Source organism: Sebastes fasciatus, chromosome 14 (genome assembly GCF_043250625.1).
Source record: "Sebastes fasciatus isolate fSebFas1 chromosome 14, fSebFas1.pri, whole genome shotgun sequence".
In the NCBI taxonomy this organism is placed as follows: domain Eukaryota; kingdom Metazoa; phylum Chordata; class Actinopteri; order Perciformes; family Sebastidae; genus Sebastes; species Sebastes fasciatus.
The window spans coordinates 21,243,047-21,261,346 of record NC_133808.1 but is presented as its reverse complement, the minus strand read 5'-3'; the positions used below and the strand labels follow the sequence as shown (position 1 = coordinate 21,261,346).

The 18,300-nt window shown below is 42.7% G+C and overlaps 1 protein-coding gene across 16 annotated transcripts in view; it reads left to right on the top strand.

Moving 5' to 3' along the window:
* The window catches only part of map2 (microtubule-associated protein 2), a 100,605-nt gene that overhangs the window by 72,994 nt on the left and 9,311 nt on the right, over nucleotides 1–18,300 (top strand). For 9 of the 16 annotated variants that reach the window (XM_074659629.1, XM_074659627.1, XM_074659632.1 and 6 more), the window contains 9 exons: nucleotides 1,176–1,472; nucleotides 3,137–6,013; nucleotides 6,122–6,364; nucleotides 7,744–7,881; nucleotides 8,916–8,977; nucleotides 11,127–11,258; nucleotides 11,411–11,555; nucleotides 11,846–11,902; nucleotides 12,633–12,934. In XM_074659629.1, the coding sequence (XP_074515730.1) occupies nucleotides 1,176–1,472; nucleotides 3,137–6,013; nucleotides 6,122–6,364; nucleotides 7,744–7,881; nucleotides 8,916–8,977; nucleotides 11,127–11,258; nucleotides 11,411–11,555; nucleotides 11,846–11,902; nucleotides 12,633–12,934 (4,253 nt within the window). Of the gene's footprint in view, nucleotides 1–1,175; nucleotides 1,473–2,903; nucleotides 2,995–3,124; nucleotides 6,014–6,121; nucleotides 6,365–7,743; nucleotides 7,882–8,915; nucleotides 8,978–11,126; nucleotides 11,259–11,410; nucleotides 11,556–11,845; nucleotides 11,903–12,632; nucleotides 12,935–18,300 lie in introns of those variants that run through there. The other 7 variants (XM_074659638.1, XM_074659636.1, XM_074659637.1 and 4 more) reach the window with 4 other exon arrangements.

Here is an 18,300-nt window from a genome sequence, read left to right as displayed (position 1 = left end):
GTAATTATGTTGATATACACAACGTCTAGAATCCTATCGGGAAAAGTTACCTGAGTAGAGTTTATCATCTTGAGTATATCCTTCCATCGCATACTGTAGTCCTTTCTGTCGGCTTCTTGAAGCTATGCCTGGCGCCCAGAAACTATGCGGCACCCGATTAAACAAAACCGGCTTCTCCAAGTTTCGTTTTGTCTAGCTTGTCCGACCTAGCAACAGTAATTAAGGGGGCGGAACTTAGCATCGGCCAATTAAGTATTGCACAAGTATCTCTAAATGGCAAAGAAGAGATATATATTATATATAGTATAGTGTTAATGCAGTCTGAGTCTTAACTCCCCCAGCCTCCCCCCAACCAGTCCTCATCACAGCTGAAAAAAAAATCTAGTGGGAATAGTTTTTACCAACAGCTATGTCACATGCAGCAACATCGGGCTGCAAAACTGCTGAGTAGAATATGTATAACCTACGCAAGAACTCAAACTGTTTTACAGCAATGGCTGGTGAAGAGCAAAGCTGCACGCCCCCACGTTGACCATTACAAAGTTAAAATTCCAGTCTGTGCAATGTCGAGAATCTGAGGCACTGTGCTTTTTACTGTAATGGATTGCAGCTCTTCAGGGTTGTCTTTTCTAAAGAGCCAGGGATTTCAGAAGTACTCTGAACAGAAGAAGTGCTTCAACAGTAGCGCAATGTTAGGCCATGAAGTGTTACAACTTACGTTTCCATTTTCCTTAAGCAACCTCAGTTGTCGATGATGGTAGGTCAATATGGGTTTAAGGCATGGTGTATGCAAGAGAAAGAGAGAAGTGGAAATGTTATTTTCACTTTTTTTTTTACAAAACTGCTTCTAGATTATACTGAGAAGAAAAAAAAGATAGATATTGAGAACTAAATCTCATGCATGCCTTTAACTAATATATCTTTATACTGTAGTTTCCTTGCATACTGGGTACACTAAGCATCCAAAGAAGAAACGCATACAACATAATGGAAAGACACCCACACACAACACTGTACTATATGTGTAATGTGCCTATATGTGTGAGCAGACATACACGTTAGGTCATCTTTTCCCAGAGCTTAAAGTGTCCCATCATAAGTTCTGTTCTCACATGACCCAAGTCTGTGTTGCCTGTAGTCTTAATGTTTCCCCCTCTCACCCTGTTTTTGAGAAGAAGAGACCATGGAGGCTCTTACAGCTGAATACGAGGAGGAGGAGGAGGTGGAAGAGGAGGAGGAGGAGGAGGAGAGTGCAGAGGCAGCAGAGTCCGAGGCAGCTCTTGATGAGCAGCAGTGGAGCGGGGAAGAGCCCGAGCTGGACAGCCCGCAAGCTGAGTCCTTAGAGCAGGCAGAGGCCATAGACGAGGCCCAGGATGTAGACCTGGAGCCGGGCGAAGCAGCTAGTGCTGCTGCAGAAAGCTCTATGGACAGAGAGGAGGAGGAAGCAGAGGGTGGGGAGAGCCCTGAGACAGGTGTGTCCTGCCCTCTGCTCTCCCTGCCTGCATGTTACTGTATTGTCCACTGTATAAGAACGCCAAAAGGAACCCATAAGCACATGACATAAGCATTATAATTCAGGTTGAATGGCAAGTAATCCTCCCTGCGCTCTGCTGTGGCTGCGAGGCAACACAGGCTTGTTGGTGCAAAGAGTCACGTTCTTTTAACTTAACCTGGTTTTATTGTGTGCTATCTTTGCGCTTGTATTTTCTTTTTTCTTGCTGTGGTTTTCGGGGCCGGCAGTTTCGTATTGGTATGATGAAGTGAACGTAACAGTGCTTTGTTTTCTCACCGGCTATAAGCTTACAGGTTTTCTCGTTGTGTTTTACACGTGGCTTGGTGCTTTTATGCCAGTGCGACACACTTTTTGTCACCATTAATCATACTTACTAAACATGGGTCACTCATATTATTATCATGATTCTGTGTACATAATTTGCAGGGGATTTTTTGTGTTGGCTGTCTCATGTTAAGTGTGGTATAGTCTCATCAAATGCATTTTCGTATCAGCAAAATTCCAGTTCGTTTATTTTTTTGTATGTTTGTTTTTTTGTCACTGTTAATGACAATGTATGGCATTTCTCTGTCATTCACCAGCAGGGTTCTTCTGTATTTCTGCCAATTATGTAATGACATATGAAAGTCATTATTAAGAGCCAAAATTAATTTAATATTAAGGAAACTATGTGATAGATTAGAAGTGGTGAAATTCTCATAACATTTCATTGTACTTACTATGGACTGAATATAAGGATGGACGATGTGCCTCCACTTCCTCCCACTGTCCAGAAGTGAAGCCAAAATATCCCAGATACAGGAGCTGCCATTTCGAAATTTTGACGTCATTTGGAGCCAGAATCTGCGCAGTAGTGATCGGACAGAGGAGCAGTGGTATCAAGGTCACCTGCCAGGACCAATTGCGAGTCGAGCACAGCCGCAGTTTGTCAGCGAGAGAGACTCACAGCTGCCAATCATGACATCTCACCCCCTTTTTATAGCATCAAATAACTAATTAAAACCAGACTTATCAGAAAAAATAACACTTGAACATACACCAGTGTGAGAAGAACTACCTAAAATTACAGAAACCATCTTTGGAAAAAATGTATTAGTCGTGCACTTTGACTTTTTAGTTTGGTCCATGTCCCATCCGTTAACATGGATTGGGTAGGATTTATGACCTATACTGCAGCCAGCCACCAGGGGGCAATCGAGATGTTTTGGCTTCACTTTTGGGGAGCTGCCATGTCGTCCATTTTTTTACACAGTCTATGGTACTTACAAAGAATGACAGAAATGCTATTCTTTTTGTATCTGATGTGTTGAAGAGTCGCATGGATATCCATTCCATCTATTATTGCTTGTTCCCCATAAATCAGCATCACAGTTGCCTCATGCCGGTTCTGTCACATACCATGCCATATTCTCATCCATCTGTGACTTGGTGGACCCCATAATCTCGCCGTACTTCTTCAGTGATGGCCGTATCGTTGTGCTGTAAGTTTCTAAGGAGAGCTTTGCCTGTTTATGTGATAACGGCTTTCCCAGTCCCTTGCTTTATAAATATCTCAGTCGCAGCATGCCAAAGCATTACTTTACTATGTTGATCAATACAGCCGACTTACAGATGTCCTTTCAGCTTTGAAGATGGACTCAGACAAGCAGGGAAGCGAGAAAAGTGGTTCCATGAGCCCAGACAGCATTGGATCGGAGAAACGCCCAGAGGAGTTTTTTGAGCCCCAGATGCAAGGGTTCTTTGCTGGTGAACGAGTTGTACCAGAGAGCCCCACCATGGATATGCCATCCTTTGTACCTCCGAATGTTCAAACCCAAGCCAAAGAAACCAGATCGCTCACACTTCAGCCTGCGTATGGCGAGCCAATCACGGTGTCGGAGAAACAGCCGTCAGTGGAGGTGGTGGAGATCAGCAGCATCGGTGCTCCCTCTGATTTCACTTCACTGGGAGACAAAACTCAAGGAGGAGACTCAACAAGGGACGCCAGAGACAGATCTGGCATGTCAGCATATTTTGAAACATCAGCCATGGAGGTTGATGAGGCTCCCCAATGTAAGGGCGAGGGTTATTACGAACTGAGCAGATCTGGTGAAGAGAAGAGTGCAGTTGACACCATGCCTCAAGAGATCAGCTACAGCACACTAGCTGAATCTCAGGATAAAGCCAAAACTAAAGAAAGTAAAGCAGAAGACACCAGAGAGATCACAGTTCCTGACAGGAGTAATGAATGCAGGCTTTCCCCGGGTAAACTGGCCTTAGACCAGAGGAGCTACTCACTTAACATCACCATCGGAGCAATGGATCCGAGTGGCCTAGGCAGACCTAGGAACTTCTCCCCACTGGCCACAGATATCATGTCATACACTAGTGGAAGTCTAGACGAGTCAGCAGACTACCTCCCAGTCACTACACCCACCGTGGATAAGCCCCCAGCCTTGCCTCCCCTGATCCTGGAGACTGCTGCTTCAATCACTTCAGATTCCTCATCTCCTCCGAGGACTACTGAAACAGTTTCAAAAACCAGCCCTGAACCAGACTCGCCAGAATCACCACAGCCCCTTAAGAACACCTATAAAAATGGCACAGTCATGGCACAAGACTTGCCTGAGTTGCTTGACCTTGCTGGTACCCGTTCCAGACTGGCATCAGACAACACTGACCCAGACATCACCCGGAGAAAGTCAATTCAAGCTGATTTTCCACTCTTTGGCGATGACCCGCTGGCTAGCATGGTTTCAGGGGAACTGAGTCCTGGGGCCAGAAAGAGTGACAGCCAGCTGGAAGAGATGGGCTATTGTGTGTTCAGTGAATATTCAGGACCCATGCCATCACCTGCAGATGTGTTCAGCCCTACAAACGCTTCTGCACAGGTCTTCAACCCTTCCGTCCTGGAGGATAAAATGAATGAGCAAGCTAGGAAGTTAGCAGTCAGAGACACATCTGTGGAGGAGGACAAGAGCCAGCCATCAGGAGTTGCTGATGTCGCTGAAGAGAAAGACCAGAAGCAAGTAGAGAGAAAAGATTCTGCTGAAGAAAAGGGCAAGGAGGTGGCACATGAACAGTCGAAACAATCTGTAAGTGAGACACCACCAACTCAGCCAATTGAGTCCTTTGTGACACCAACGGTCACTGTGACTCTAGAAGAAGGCGGGAGGTCAGCGAGTGAGACTGAACGACAAGCCAGCGGCGAGGGCTCAGCGGCAGAAACCGAGATTGCCGACTATGAGAGGCAGATCCGCAAACTGGAGATGGAGGACAGGCCTCTCAGTGTGGAGGAGGAAAGAGAGCTGCAGGAGCTTCGTGAGAAAGTGAAGCTTGTCCACCAGGAGGCCTACGAAGAAGTGGATGCCGAAGATGTGTACCAGCTCACCGGCGTGGCCAAGGACCGGATTGCCAGGCCCATCAAAACTTCACCTGCCTCGTCTGTGGAGAGCAACATCGATGATGATAAGCTGCTCTCTCCGGTGCTCTCACCTTCGAAGCTTAAGCAAAGAGAAGTTTACGGTTCCCCCAAAAGATCAGTTTCACCAGTGTTAGGAATAAACAAAGAGAAGGAGGAGTCAGAAAGAAAAATGAGGGAAGAGCAAGAGAAGGAAGCGGCCGAGAAGAAAATGAAAGAAGAGAAAGAAGAGGCGGAGAGGAAAATCAGGGAAGAGGCAGAAAAGAAAGAAAAGGAAATTAAAGAGAAAGAAGAGAGGGAAAAGAAGGAAAAAGAAGAGGCAGAGAGGATATTGAGGGAAGACAAGGAAAGGAAGGAGAAAGAACAGATGGAGCAGGAGATGAAAGAGAAAGAGGAGAGAGAGAGGAAAGAGAAAGAAGAAAGAGAGAAGAAGGAAAGGGAAGAGAGGGAAAAGATGGAGCAAGAGGAGAGAGAAAAGAAAGAGAAAGAGGAGAAAGAGAAGAAAGAAAAAGAGGAACAAGAAAGAATAGAGAAAGAGTTGAGAGAGAAGGAAGAGAAAGAAAAGATAGAAAAGGAGCTGAAAGAGAAGGAAGAGAGAGAGAAAGTAGCAGCCGTGAAGCCTGTTGAGAAAGAAGCTGAAAAACCAGAGGAGGCTGAAAAGGGGCAAGAGGAAGGTGATGAAGACGTGTTAGCTAAAGCGGGAGCAGCAGTGGTAAAGGAGATCCCAGAGACTCGTGCTGCCATTGAATCCGTGGTGACAGTTGAAGACGATTTTATCACCGTGGTCCAGACCATCGATGAAGCAGATGAGCCGGGACACAGCGTTCGTTTCTCTGGTTCTCCCGAGGCTGAAGCCCTTTGTGTCGCTGCCCAGAAAGAGGAAGAGGAGGAGGAGGAGGAGGAGGAGTCTGTGGAGTTGGCCCAAGAAGCAGACATGGAGGCTGCAAGTCTAGAGGAAGTTGTAGATGTTCCTGAGACACCTGCGTCCCCTGAGAAAGAGGCTCAAACCGCAGAAAGCGAAGCACCGACAGACAGCTACGATAGAGATGAAACCACAATGGACGACTCCATCCTGGACAGCTCCTGGGTCGACACACAAGGTGAGATCTCTTAATACTTTATTCCTTCACATTGTTCTTTTCCCCCCTTTCTTTCCTCTTCTGCTTCAAATAAACACACACGTTTTGTCCTGCTTTGCCTCACTGCAGATGATGATAAGAGTATGGCGACAGAGCAGATTGAGCCTTTGCCCAAGGTGTCCAGCTCAGTCAAAAAGCCCGCTGTGGTCCAGAACAAGCAAACACAACAAAGGAAGACAGAGAAACAGGAAAAGCCGGTCAAACCAAAGGCCAAGGGAGGGCGGGCCAAAGGCCGAATCTCCACACCAGAACGCAAACCTGTCCGCAAAGAACCTGTCTACATCCCCAGAGAGGACATCCCGAAGAAAAAAGGTTCTCATGATTTCTTATACTATAAATATAGTTGAAGTAGAAGTTATTTATAAGTATTGTAGTCATAGATTATCACCATACCTGCTGCACATAGAATGAATATTGTTATACACTCTTCTTCTTTTTGCTGTCCATTGAGTAAAGCCATTTAAACAGTGGCTTGACATCATAATTGGGGGTGTAACAGTTCTCAAACCATGTATATGTATATTAATGTAAGATCTCCTGCTTTTAAAGCATTTAAAAACGAATTGACCGTCTTTTTATTTCATTATTTTACTTCTTAATTCAAGTTATTTGCTTTTGTCTTATTGTGGCAGTCATGTCTGAAAAGCCCCCACGCGTGCAGCGGGCGCCTAGTTACAAAAAATTCAGAGGTGCAGGACCGAGCATTGTGACAGCTTGCGGAGCCTTCGCGCTTAACGCTCAATACGCGATGATGTAATTTTTGGCTCGCGCACCCTCGTGCGGGGGACACTACGGCGAGCATAAACCCAGCTTAACTCGGATCGTGCTCTAGCAATTAACAATTCAATCAGGGTTTTCATGGCACTGAATATGCGGATATGCATTTTTCAGTTGTTGAAAACAATTGATTCAAGCATTTGCTTAGTGTGTTGGAGCCCAGATATAAAGTGCCGAGCCGACCGCATTTCAGAAGGTGACTGACTGGATAGTTGAGCAGCATCTTATCCAGGAGGTGTCAGTGTTCACTAACATATGTCTATTCACAGCAGCAAAACCTGAACTGCTACTGCCTCACTGGAGACATTTTATCTTCTGTGTAGACTTGTCCTCTTTGTTTAGTTAATGTATGTGAAGTTCATTTATAAAGTTAATCTGCCTCGGTGTTCTTTAGTGTTCTTGAAATAATCTTGTAGTTGATTTAAAGCTAGAGTTGGACTGTAATAAGCCCGTCCAGTCATTTCATTCAGCCTGTTGTAGTGTACTCTTGCTAGTTTCTCAAGATAACCAACCCTAGCTTTAATAAAACCCAGAACATTACTCCCCCAATTTTTCTTATTCACCCGCCACCTCCAACCCCCCAAAAAACGAGGTCTGAACCAAACGAAGAATCGTCACACCCCTAATCATCATGTGCCTAACTGGGGCTTTCTCTTCACTGTAAGCACAGCAGCTTGTGATTTATTGTTTACTATACAACTGTTGGTGTCAAAAAATGTGCAGTCTCATAATAACTCACTGACACAGTGATTTGAGTCAGCTGTTTTTAATACAGTTCAACAAATACGACAACTAAAAAGAGTTTCTGGGGAATTTTTATCCTGCAGCATTTCATAATTGAATATGGTTCAACGTCTGTCTCTGCTTTTTTGTTTTGTCTCTGCTTTTGTCAATGACCCTGTTTCCTCTGGTAGCTGTGATAAGGAAGGCCGAGCTGACCAAGAAAATGGAGGTTCAGAGTAAATCCCCATCCAAGAGGAGCGTGATAAAACCAGGCGTCCGCCACACCCGCCCCATCCAGCACCACTCCTGTCCCAGAAGGAGACCCACAGGTGACACATTGCCTTGGTCTGTCGTACAACCAGTGCTTTCTGCTGGAGAGCCACCACATCTTTCTTCCACTGTCAGCTTCACTTTTGTTTCAGCATACATTTTGTTTTGTTGGTAACCGTCGTTTCTTTGTTTTTGATCACAATAAAAAAATTGACTGCCATACACGTTTCATTTGCCTTCATTTGTTTTTGTGCACATCCTCTCTTTGTTCTTTTAAGAGCAACTTAACACCAAACTGAAAGTTTCACTGACGTCTCGTGTTTGAAAGTACACTTGTACATCACTACTGTACGGTCAGCAAAAGCAAGATTTCCAGCTGGTGTTAAGATACTCTTTATATCCATTCTTCCTTGCTGTTACCAGTTCCAGCCATCTGTTTTTATGTTCTTGGTGAGGTGTTGTTGGTCTGATGCTTTGTCACATTCATATACTAATATTTTAGATAATTATTCCATATCATTTAAAGGTTATGTTATAATAAAGGGCACGTTTTTTGGTGTGAAAAACCTATAAAATGTAACATACCCTCTCAACCTTCTTTCATCCTATGGTTGCCAGGCAACTAGTAATCCATGGTTTTGTTCTATAGACCGGATAGTATAAAGACTCAGATGTCCCAGAGGCAGTTTGCACTTCATTTTCCCCTGACGGGCTGAATTCTGTGTCACTGATGATGAAAGCTCAGTATACTGCTGCATTGCCCCAATTAGATTATTTTCCAGGGTTGCCTTACATAATACAAAATCCCCCATTCTGTGTGATATCTTGCCAAATCTTTGCAGAACATAGCTCTCAAGGGGGCAGCAACCCGCTCCTATATAACATTCGATTTGTCATGTAGCTGCACACGCCAGGTTTGGGAATACAGAGCTGTACTTTTGTACGTCTGTACCCTTAAGGATACAAATATGATGACAATCCTTCAAAGTAGGACATTAAAACGGTTCGTCCCTTTCAGTGTATGAAGGTCAAAATATGTATTCTGTCTGTGTGTTTTAATATTCCTGTAATTCTGTTTCTGTCTGTCTCTCAGAGGGGCTACCAGACAGTCGTCAGCCTCTCAGTGTTGCCAGACAGTCTCGTGACAGAGCATCGGTGAGTACACTCCATCAACCCAACAATGGCATTACCTCTGGCTCCGAAACCACTCAGAAAAATACCATATCGACGCTTTACTTGCAAACAGCCTGAATCGCCAAGTAGGTTTGCAGTATAGAGCAGCGGGTCGTCCTTCAACCACAAGGTTGGCGGTTCGATTCCCGGCTCCTACTGTGACCTTGAGAGATCCCAAGTTGCTCCCTGGGTGCTTTATAGCAGCCCACTGCTCCTGAAGATGAAAATACTTGCCAACCTTGAGACCTCAAAAAATAGGGAGGATTTCAAAACCAAAGCTGAAAATTTGAGTTTCAGAGACTTTGTTTCCTGCATTCGGGTGAAGGCAGGGTAAAGAATGAAAATAACAAAATAATAAATACAATGCACAGCATTTTTTGTTAAATAAGCCCACTTTTAACTACTTCTAGTTCTCAGGAAAGAAAACTGAATAATTCACCCCTCTGGTGTGAACTAATTAACGAACTATTCATCTTCTATTCATTCATATTTTTTTGCCCCTGCTTGAGTATTTCTTTTTCTGAGTAGGCCTACTCTCCATTTCTTTCTCCATCTCTCACTCACTGAAGGCCCTTTCAGACACAACATGACAACGACACCACTGCGCTCTGAAACACGTTATTTCCAATGGCTTGTGCCACGCCACAACGGCTTTGCTGTGATGTTCTGATGTGTGGCGAGCGAAGCTCAAACCGCACAGCGGTGTCGCAAGCAGCTCTCCTCCGCCAGGAGAAGACATTTGATGTAGCTCTATTGCTGTACAGGTGGAAAAAGTAATGCTTATACACGCTGTACAGTGCCAGAAACAGGTTGAGATAACAAAAAGGAAAAAAGGTGGGAACATTTGTCATAAATCGGGAGAAATGCGGGTAAACTGTGACCCCGGGAGGAAGCTGGGAGAGGGCGATGAAAAACAAACTAACACTGAAGATAGAAACCAAAACGTTCTCCTCAACAGCAGCGACTGATTGCTTTGTTTCCTGAAAACTGCACTCTCCAACATTAGATCCGCTGTTATCTTTTTTTTGTCCTTTTAGTATAAAGAATTTTAGAACAGAGAGGTTGGTAAACATGAGCATGCTGTGCACAGTTTACTGATATTGTATTACAGTATGCAATGAATGCATAATAAAGTCACAACAGATTTCAAATCTTACCTCTTGCTGCTAATATGAAACTATTGCAGTTGCCTTGTGTGTCCTTAGTGCACACTCTGAAACAATAAACACCGCATTAATTAGGCAGAATAATTATCATTAGAATTGAGACTTATTAAAAAAGCTGTTACATATTTTCTCTAGTGACTTCCAGAGCAACCTAATCAACTATTCAGATAAACACATTACATACTGTTTAAGCGAGTGCTGTCTCCCCTCTGTCTATCCGAGCCCTAATCCCTGCATGAGTAACAGTGCATTGCATTTCTGTATAAACACCACTGTTAGTGTTCCTTTTGTATTTTGTGAAAAAATATTTATGTCGGTTGCATTTGCTTTTTGTAAAATGTTTGCCATTGTTGCCTTGTTTAATGGGTTTTTGCACAAGGCAGATCCATTTAGAGCATTTTTTGTTTTTTTTTACTGAGTGGGTGTCGAATCACCCTGTGACATTTCTCCAGCGGCTGTGGTTCGTGACTCCATTTTACTCCTCCACCATGGTAATGACAGTTATTGTGTCTAAAATAACACAGTTTCTGCATTTCTTAAATGTCATGTCATCACAGCATACTGTAAGTGGGTTGTGTCACTCTGAGCCCACATTATATATCACTTTTGATTTACTTATTCTATTTACAGTCTTCCAACACGTACTGTTACCATGGAGTGTAACATGAAATATGCATGAACAATATTTTTCAAAATCTTTGTTTGTTGTTTGGCATTTCGATGTCACAAATTTTAAATTTCTTAACTGTTCACAATGAATGTGCATGAATGGCTGTTGTGATCATTAAATGTTAAACACACAAGATCTGATGCTAATATCTCATTCCTCATCCCACGACAGATACATGAGATCTTGTGTGCACTGATAATGCATGTTAAAGCACTGTTATTTTCACCACTCTTTTGTCACCATGTGTCCTGTATTTTGGTGCCATCCACCGGGCCTCATCGTTGCACCATCTCAGTGCAATGTCCATCGTTTGCCACTAACAAAGATCCCCACCTCCATGTCCAGAGTGGCTGCCTCATTAGATAGACCTCGCCCATCCTCAGCAGAGCCTCAAAGCTTCCCAGTATTACAGAGACTCGTAGCCAAGGTAGGTGAATGGTAGAGCGGCACCGTAGCTGCAGGAGTTCCGGAAAGTGTTTGTTTAAAAATTACTTTTATTTTGCAATATTGCCAACATAAAACTGTAAATAAATCGCAGGATCTAATTCTTCCTTGTCTCCGGTGTTTGTTTCCCAACAGGACGGTGGGTCTTGGAGCCCTGAAAAAAGGTCCTCTGTGCCGCGAGTGCATGCCTCCATTCTGAGTCGCCGTGCATACCATGACCAAGAGGAGAGCTCCACCTCCATCACCAGCTCCGGCTCCACGGCTCCTCGCAGACCCACATGTAAGCTGCAGCTCCTCTACTCAACTTACTTCACAAAGTATCGGTATTTAAGTAGTATTAGCATTCAATAAGATACATGGATTCTCCATTTCTTTCCAGTCCTCTTTCACCATCTCTATGTAACTATATTTCAAAATGTTTTTGATATTGTATTTACAACTTTCCTTGTAAAAAGCACAGATCCAGATCCAGGTGAAGAACCCCTCATTCTCCTTTTTTTCTTTGTTTCTTCCCCCCCTCATCATCCCCCTTAACTAAATCTGAAACATTTCCTCTTTTGCCTCCTGTAGCGTTTCGCACAGAGATGAGGGCAGAGCATAGGACAGGACGAGCCCCTAGCATGACAGGTAGATGGGATTCTTCATACTTCTGTCACTATGGTCGCTGTATTGGTTTACATTAAATTGTACAAGATTAACTTAATTAACTAGTAACTCAGTGTAAATGGGAAAATATTTTAATAGGAGACTTGAAATAGTCTATGTTTTGGTGTCATTAAATACTGTATTTATGTTGGTCTGAAAAGTGACTTTTAAAGGATAACATCAGTAATTTTTAAAAAAGGTTTAATTTCTCTGTAAGGTCCTTTCCATAATGTTGTCAGACTCTTATAATAACAATCTGAACCTGTCAGTGGCATAAACAAGCACTTTTAGTGATGTAAACTGACGGTGCCAGGCTGCCCCAAATGATTACATTACAGATTGTTAAGTGGCTGGCGGCTGCAGCGTTCTCCCTCAATACTGGACCGATTCCAAAAAGTGTTTTCTCCATTAGTCACTTTGACACAAAAACATGGGAAAATAGGGTCCAGGTTGAAAAATACTGAAGTTAGCCTTTAGAAGCCTAAAATCTCAGCATCTGATTAAATAATGATTGACTCAATAATATAATGATAATGATTGATATACAGTGCTGCAATATATTATTCTGATTTCCCATTTGAAACACTGAATCCACCGAAATTGGAGTTAAAATAATTTATATGACAATTAGAATAGTATATGATATATAATAAAGCACGCCTTCCCCTTCAGCAATAACTTTCATCCTTGTATTCCTCCCCACCAATTACAGAATCAGTTCGCTCCCGTTCGGCTCGCAGTGGCCACTCCACCCCCCGCACCCCTGGCTCCACAGCCATCACCCCAGGAACCCCTCCGAGCTACTCGTCATCCTCAAGGACCCCTGGAACCCCACGCTCCCTCAGCTTGATTTCCCAGGAGAGGAAGGTGGCCGTGGTCCGCACCCCACCCAAGTCACCTGCAACCACGCCCAAGCAGCTCCGCATCATCAACCAGCCGGTGCCGGACTTCAAGAACATCAGGTCCAAGATCGGCTCCATAGAGAATATCAAGTACCAGCCCAAAGGAGGACAGGTGACGCTCTTCCCTCACTTCTATCTACCTGCCTGCTTATTTTTTTCACCTCTGCAATGTTGCATTCCTGTTTTTACTTGTTTCATATTTTTCTATTTTTCCTACTTTTTTTGATAGTATACATAATATACAGAAATCAACAACTTCACTGGTAAACCCCGTTCTGTCCATAAAAATGTAGACATCATCTGCATACAAAGAAACTTTTTGATTATCTCCTACCAGGCTATACTCTTCATCTTCTCCTTCAAATCTTGAAGCAATAGCAATAAAGTGGAGACAGACTACAATGTTGCCACATCTGTGCATTAAGAAAAAAAAATAAAAATAGAATATATATCATTTGTACGCACCGAGGCCCGCGGTAAATGTCCTAGTACGAATTGTATTGTAAAATGTGTTTAACATCTTCTGGCTTTTTCTTCTGCCTTGATATGTTTATTTCCCATGGCCCTTCTCTCCTACCTCTCCACACTCATTGTCTTTTTTTAGTCTCTTTCCAATGTTAGTCCTTCAAACATGCTGACTCACCGATGACATTATTGTTCTTAACTTACAATGCATAAAATGCTAGTGCATCAGAAATAATTACAAAGTTTCTCCAGGTCTTAAAAATCTATGAAGACTTATGAGAAAGATTAGCCTACAACTTATTTAAAGCAATACTTTTGATGCTAATATTGATTTGAATAATGCATTTGATAACCAACAGCCAGCTCTGCAGTTCTTTGCAGTTTATAGCTGCTTTCAGATCATTGTTTTGATTCACCAGTCAGCATGGTTGACTCCCCAGTAGTGCCCCTGTATAAAACTCTAGGCAGCTGCTCCTCGCACACATGATTATGTTACTCCTGCTATTTGTAAAATGGCAGAGAGCCAGGGTAGATGTGAAGAGAGTCAAGTGTGTCGCAGTAATTTGTGAACCAAAGACTCAGATTTGTCAAAAGGCTAGAAAGAAGACTCTAAGGGCGCTTTCACAAGCCAACATTTAGTCAGTTTTAATCAAACTCTTGTGCTGTTCATTTGGGCAGCTGTGACCACAATAATCGTACTCTGGTGCAGACCAAAACAACCGGTCCAAGACTGCTTGTGAGAGGTGGTTCCAAGCGAACCAAATGCAGGCTTCCTGTGTTGGCATTTGTTGAGATGGATACAGGTAAACGACAGGTTAACATGAGGGGGAGAGGACGGATCTGGACTTCTGCAGAAGTCCGATGTTTGCTTGACATAAGGGACGAAGAGAACATACAGAATATGCTAAATAAAGTCCACAAAATAGTGACGTTTATAAAGTCATTCGAGATAAACTAGAGGAGAAGGGATTCGTGCGCACAGTAGCTTAGATCAATGTGGAATCAAAGTGAAAACACTTTTACAGCAATAGGCCTATATCAAAGTCATAGAAGGTAGCTCTCAAGACGAAAAAAATAAATTCGCTACTTTAACCCACCTAAGCAAATTTATTCATTTATTTGGTCCACTTTAATTATTGCGTTGTGAAACCGAACCAGACTAAATAGAAAACGCACCGAAAGTATCAATTTCACTCTGATTTGGACTGGCCAAACGGACTATGACTTGTGAAAGCGCCCTAAAAGGGCTGTCCGTGTTACTCTGTGTCTCATGGATGTATATAAAAGTAAGGAACTGTTTGAGAACACATTAACCACAGGGAGTTATAGTATATCTAGGTTATGTTGCTGTGAGGTTGATGTAGACTCTTTTCTGCCCTCTAATGGTCAAACATTGCTTAAAGCGGCTTTAACATCAGTCAGATAAAATACCGAAATGTACTAATGTGCCTCGGTTCTCTGGCTGTGCTGCCATCCATGGATCAATAATACTGAGGATAAAAGCTGAGGTGGACATTTCTTAGAATGATATCACCATAATTTGAATGTTGACAAGATCTCAAGTAAAAATCAGGCCTCTATTATGTCAGATATGTTACGTCTTACCCCTAACTTTTACAATTCTGAGGCCCCAGATTTCAATAAACAGTAAAGTGACCTGACTTTGACATCTCAGTGAGTGTCGGAGCTATTTCAGTTTATCCCCCCAGCTCTGGGAACTGAGGAAAGCACTTCAGCTAACAGAAATCTGCATTTCAAATGTTTTCTATGCAGTGCTGCACAGAGTCTGCATTAGCGGGGTGTTTGGGAGTGTATACCCTCCACTACAGTTTGACAAATATCGTGTTCCAGTCTGAAACACCAAGTCAGCGCTGCAACAGGAAGAATAGTGATGAAAACAGCAGTGTGTCTGTAGCCATCAGCTCTTACAAGCCTCCACTGATGGCCTGATTAGGAGTATAAGCGTTTGGCTGACATCTTTATGACTTGCCAGGTCTCTGCTCCGCTCTGTGCAGCCAACCACAAAATAGGGAGGGATCATGCTCCAAACGCCTGCCTGTCATCTGCAGGAGAAACGGCCTGAGTGGAGTTTTTCTGTGCATTCTTGCATGTGCTGTTTGTGTGCAAGCATGCATGCTGGGTCATAATCAGTTACTATGCTATATCAACACTGGCAGTGTTGTTCTTAACATGCAAGTGTGGCAGGCTGTGCAGAGAGGGTGTGTCATGGAGCCAAAAGTTGTCAGCTGATGTGATGTGAGCATTTGTGAAAAGTTGTCTTAGCGGCATAGATAGTCCAGTGTTTACATCCAAGTGCCACATTGGAAGGTGTTTCAGGTGTAGTCTTGCGGCTATGGAATTGGTTGGCTAATGCTTAAGGGAGAATTTGTTTTTGTGTGTGCTTGTGTTTAGCTGTCACACTTTTTCACATCTGTTATCGGGAACACGGTGTGCCCTGTAAGAAAGTTACTTCCTCATTTTAGATGGACACAGCAATGAATCAAATTATTTCTTATGTCATAACCTTAGCTGAGAATTTTGCACAGAAATCCTGTCTAGACAAACTTCAATAATGTGTACCCACCGCCCCACAGTGCATGTGTGTGCACGTGTGTGTGTGTCACTACTGTTAGGCGTCTCCATTCAAACACAAAACGGTGATGGCAGCTTTCGTCTAAAACACGGGGGTGACTGTCAGAGCAGCTTTTCCTTAACCTCAAGCTGTCTGACAAAAATTTAAATTTAATTTGCCTCTTAAGGCAATAACTTTACGGTCTTTTGATGAGATGACTCAAGATGTTTAATGGCATCTCTATGTTTTGTGAGATTCAGAAAGAAGTGTCTAGACAAAGCTAAAGGCTTCTATTTGTGTCTCATAGGTGGATTTAACAAAAGCCCCTCAGAGAGGGATGAATAACTACTGAATGTGATTTACAAGACAATCATAGAAATTAGGGCTCTCAAAGTGAACGCGATAATAGCACATTAACGCAAATTAGTTTTAATGGCACTCATTTCTTTAACGCAACTTGCGATGTTTAGGGTTGTAGCGGGTTCAGTATTAAAGCTAGAGTGAACATACTGGTGTCATATGAAACTAGAAAACCTAAGGAATCCATTGGTCACCGTGTCATACTAGCTTGTCGGGAAGGAGGCTAAATAACGCAAACTTGCGCAAAATTTTGGTGAGGAAAAACTGGCATTGCCATTTTCAAAGGGGTCCCTTGACCTCTGACCTTAAGATATGTGACTGAAAATGGATTATATGGGTACCCACGAGTCTCCCCTTTACAGACATGCCCACTTTATGATAATCACATGCAGTTTGGGGCAAGTCATGCAGATTTTTTTATGTTATGAACCACACTATGCAGTTTTTATATCTTCTAAACTAGCTGCTACAGTTAACAGAGATGAATAATTCATTCAGCGGTTTCTACACTGTTACCACTGGATGAGGCGCGTAAGTATGGCAGGGTGGTAATCCCGTTCCCTGGTGTGCTTTGCTCTTCCTCTTCCTCGACAGCAGAACAGTTGAAAGTCTATCGTGAAATGGGAATACAAAGGCCACCTCAAAGATCATCTTTACATTCCTGCACACACAGTTAGAAAATTTTGAATAATAAAGCTGGTTCGACTGTGGTCCTCTTCTCAATCCACTTCAACCCACATCTGTCTTGTTCCCCCTCTGTGACTGATATATTCCTGAGCTACTCTTGTGCGTAAGCTCCTATTTCCACAATGTCAGAACCAAGAAATACAGTCATGTTTTAAGCTCAGTTTCCATTAGATTTTCAGTATTCTGGTGGGTTTTTGGGTTGGTAGAATCCTCTCCACCCAAAGTAGACTATTTTAGTTACCCATAAAACAGTTTTCACATGACAGCAGTATGTTCCTCTCCTGACCTCTATTAGTTTCTCGCTGCTCTATGGTCCAAGTAGTTCCCCCAGCCCATAGCAGGCCTCTGCCCGGCCACTGACCTGTCCGATGATTGTCCTCGTAGAAGCACAAGGACCAAAACATGCCACCAGGGGCCAAACACAAGACCCGTTGGATCTGGAAGTCAGTGCTGCGCCTCATCTCCGTTACTCTGTGCCTGTCAGCGGCACACAGTGTGACTTGGACCCGAGACCTGCTGGTACACCTCAGCACCGTTGAAATGTGACTGAATGTGAATGAAAACCTTTACAGTGTTTAATTCTAATCAATTAATACAGTTAATACATTTGAGAAACTGGTCTTGATTGATTACATTTGCATTTTAATGAGGCATTAATAAAGTCAACGTGGAAAAAAGCATTTAATTAAATCCTTTAATTTACCAATTAATAATTCTGTTAACTCTTTATTTTGTACGATTAACGGATATTTGAATATTGAATATTTAATGAACCCACAGAGCAGCAGCAGGAGCTGTTTGGACAGCTGTTGTACGAAGGAGTCGTGTGTGGGATCGAGCCAATCACAGCTCCTGCTGTGGTTGGACTTAATTCAGTTTTTAGGTGCCTATATTTTTAAATTCAAGAGGTCCGTCTTTAAATAAAGTGCTCATTTACTTTTGAGTTTATGAATGCATCATTTGAATTGAAATGTAATCGATTACCATGAAATAGTTTTTTTTTTAAATTGATAAATGTATTAATTGACTATAATTAAATTATTTGTGATTATATTTGAGTAAAAAGTCTAAATTTATTTGAGTGCCACAGTCCAGACTCAGTAGTTTTCAACCTAGGGTCTCTTTAAAGGAATACACCAACTAACTGGCCTGTTTATTAACTTAACCATGATGGGAACACAGTGGGACTGTGTATTGGCAAACATCTGAATAAACGTATCATGATACAGAGGTTACGATTCAATATGGTGCGATACTGTAAGCAAGGCGATATATTGATTTTCTTAATCTGATTTTAGGAAAACTGTCATAGTATGAAGAACATAAAATCAGAGTAAAACAAGTTATTCTTTAGGTAAATTAAGTAAATAAAAAAATATAAACAGACAATGTTA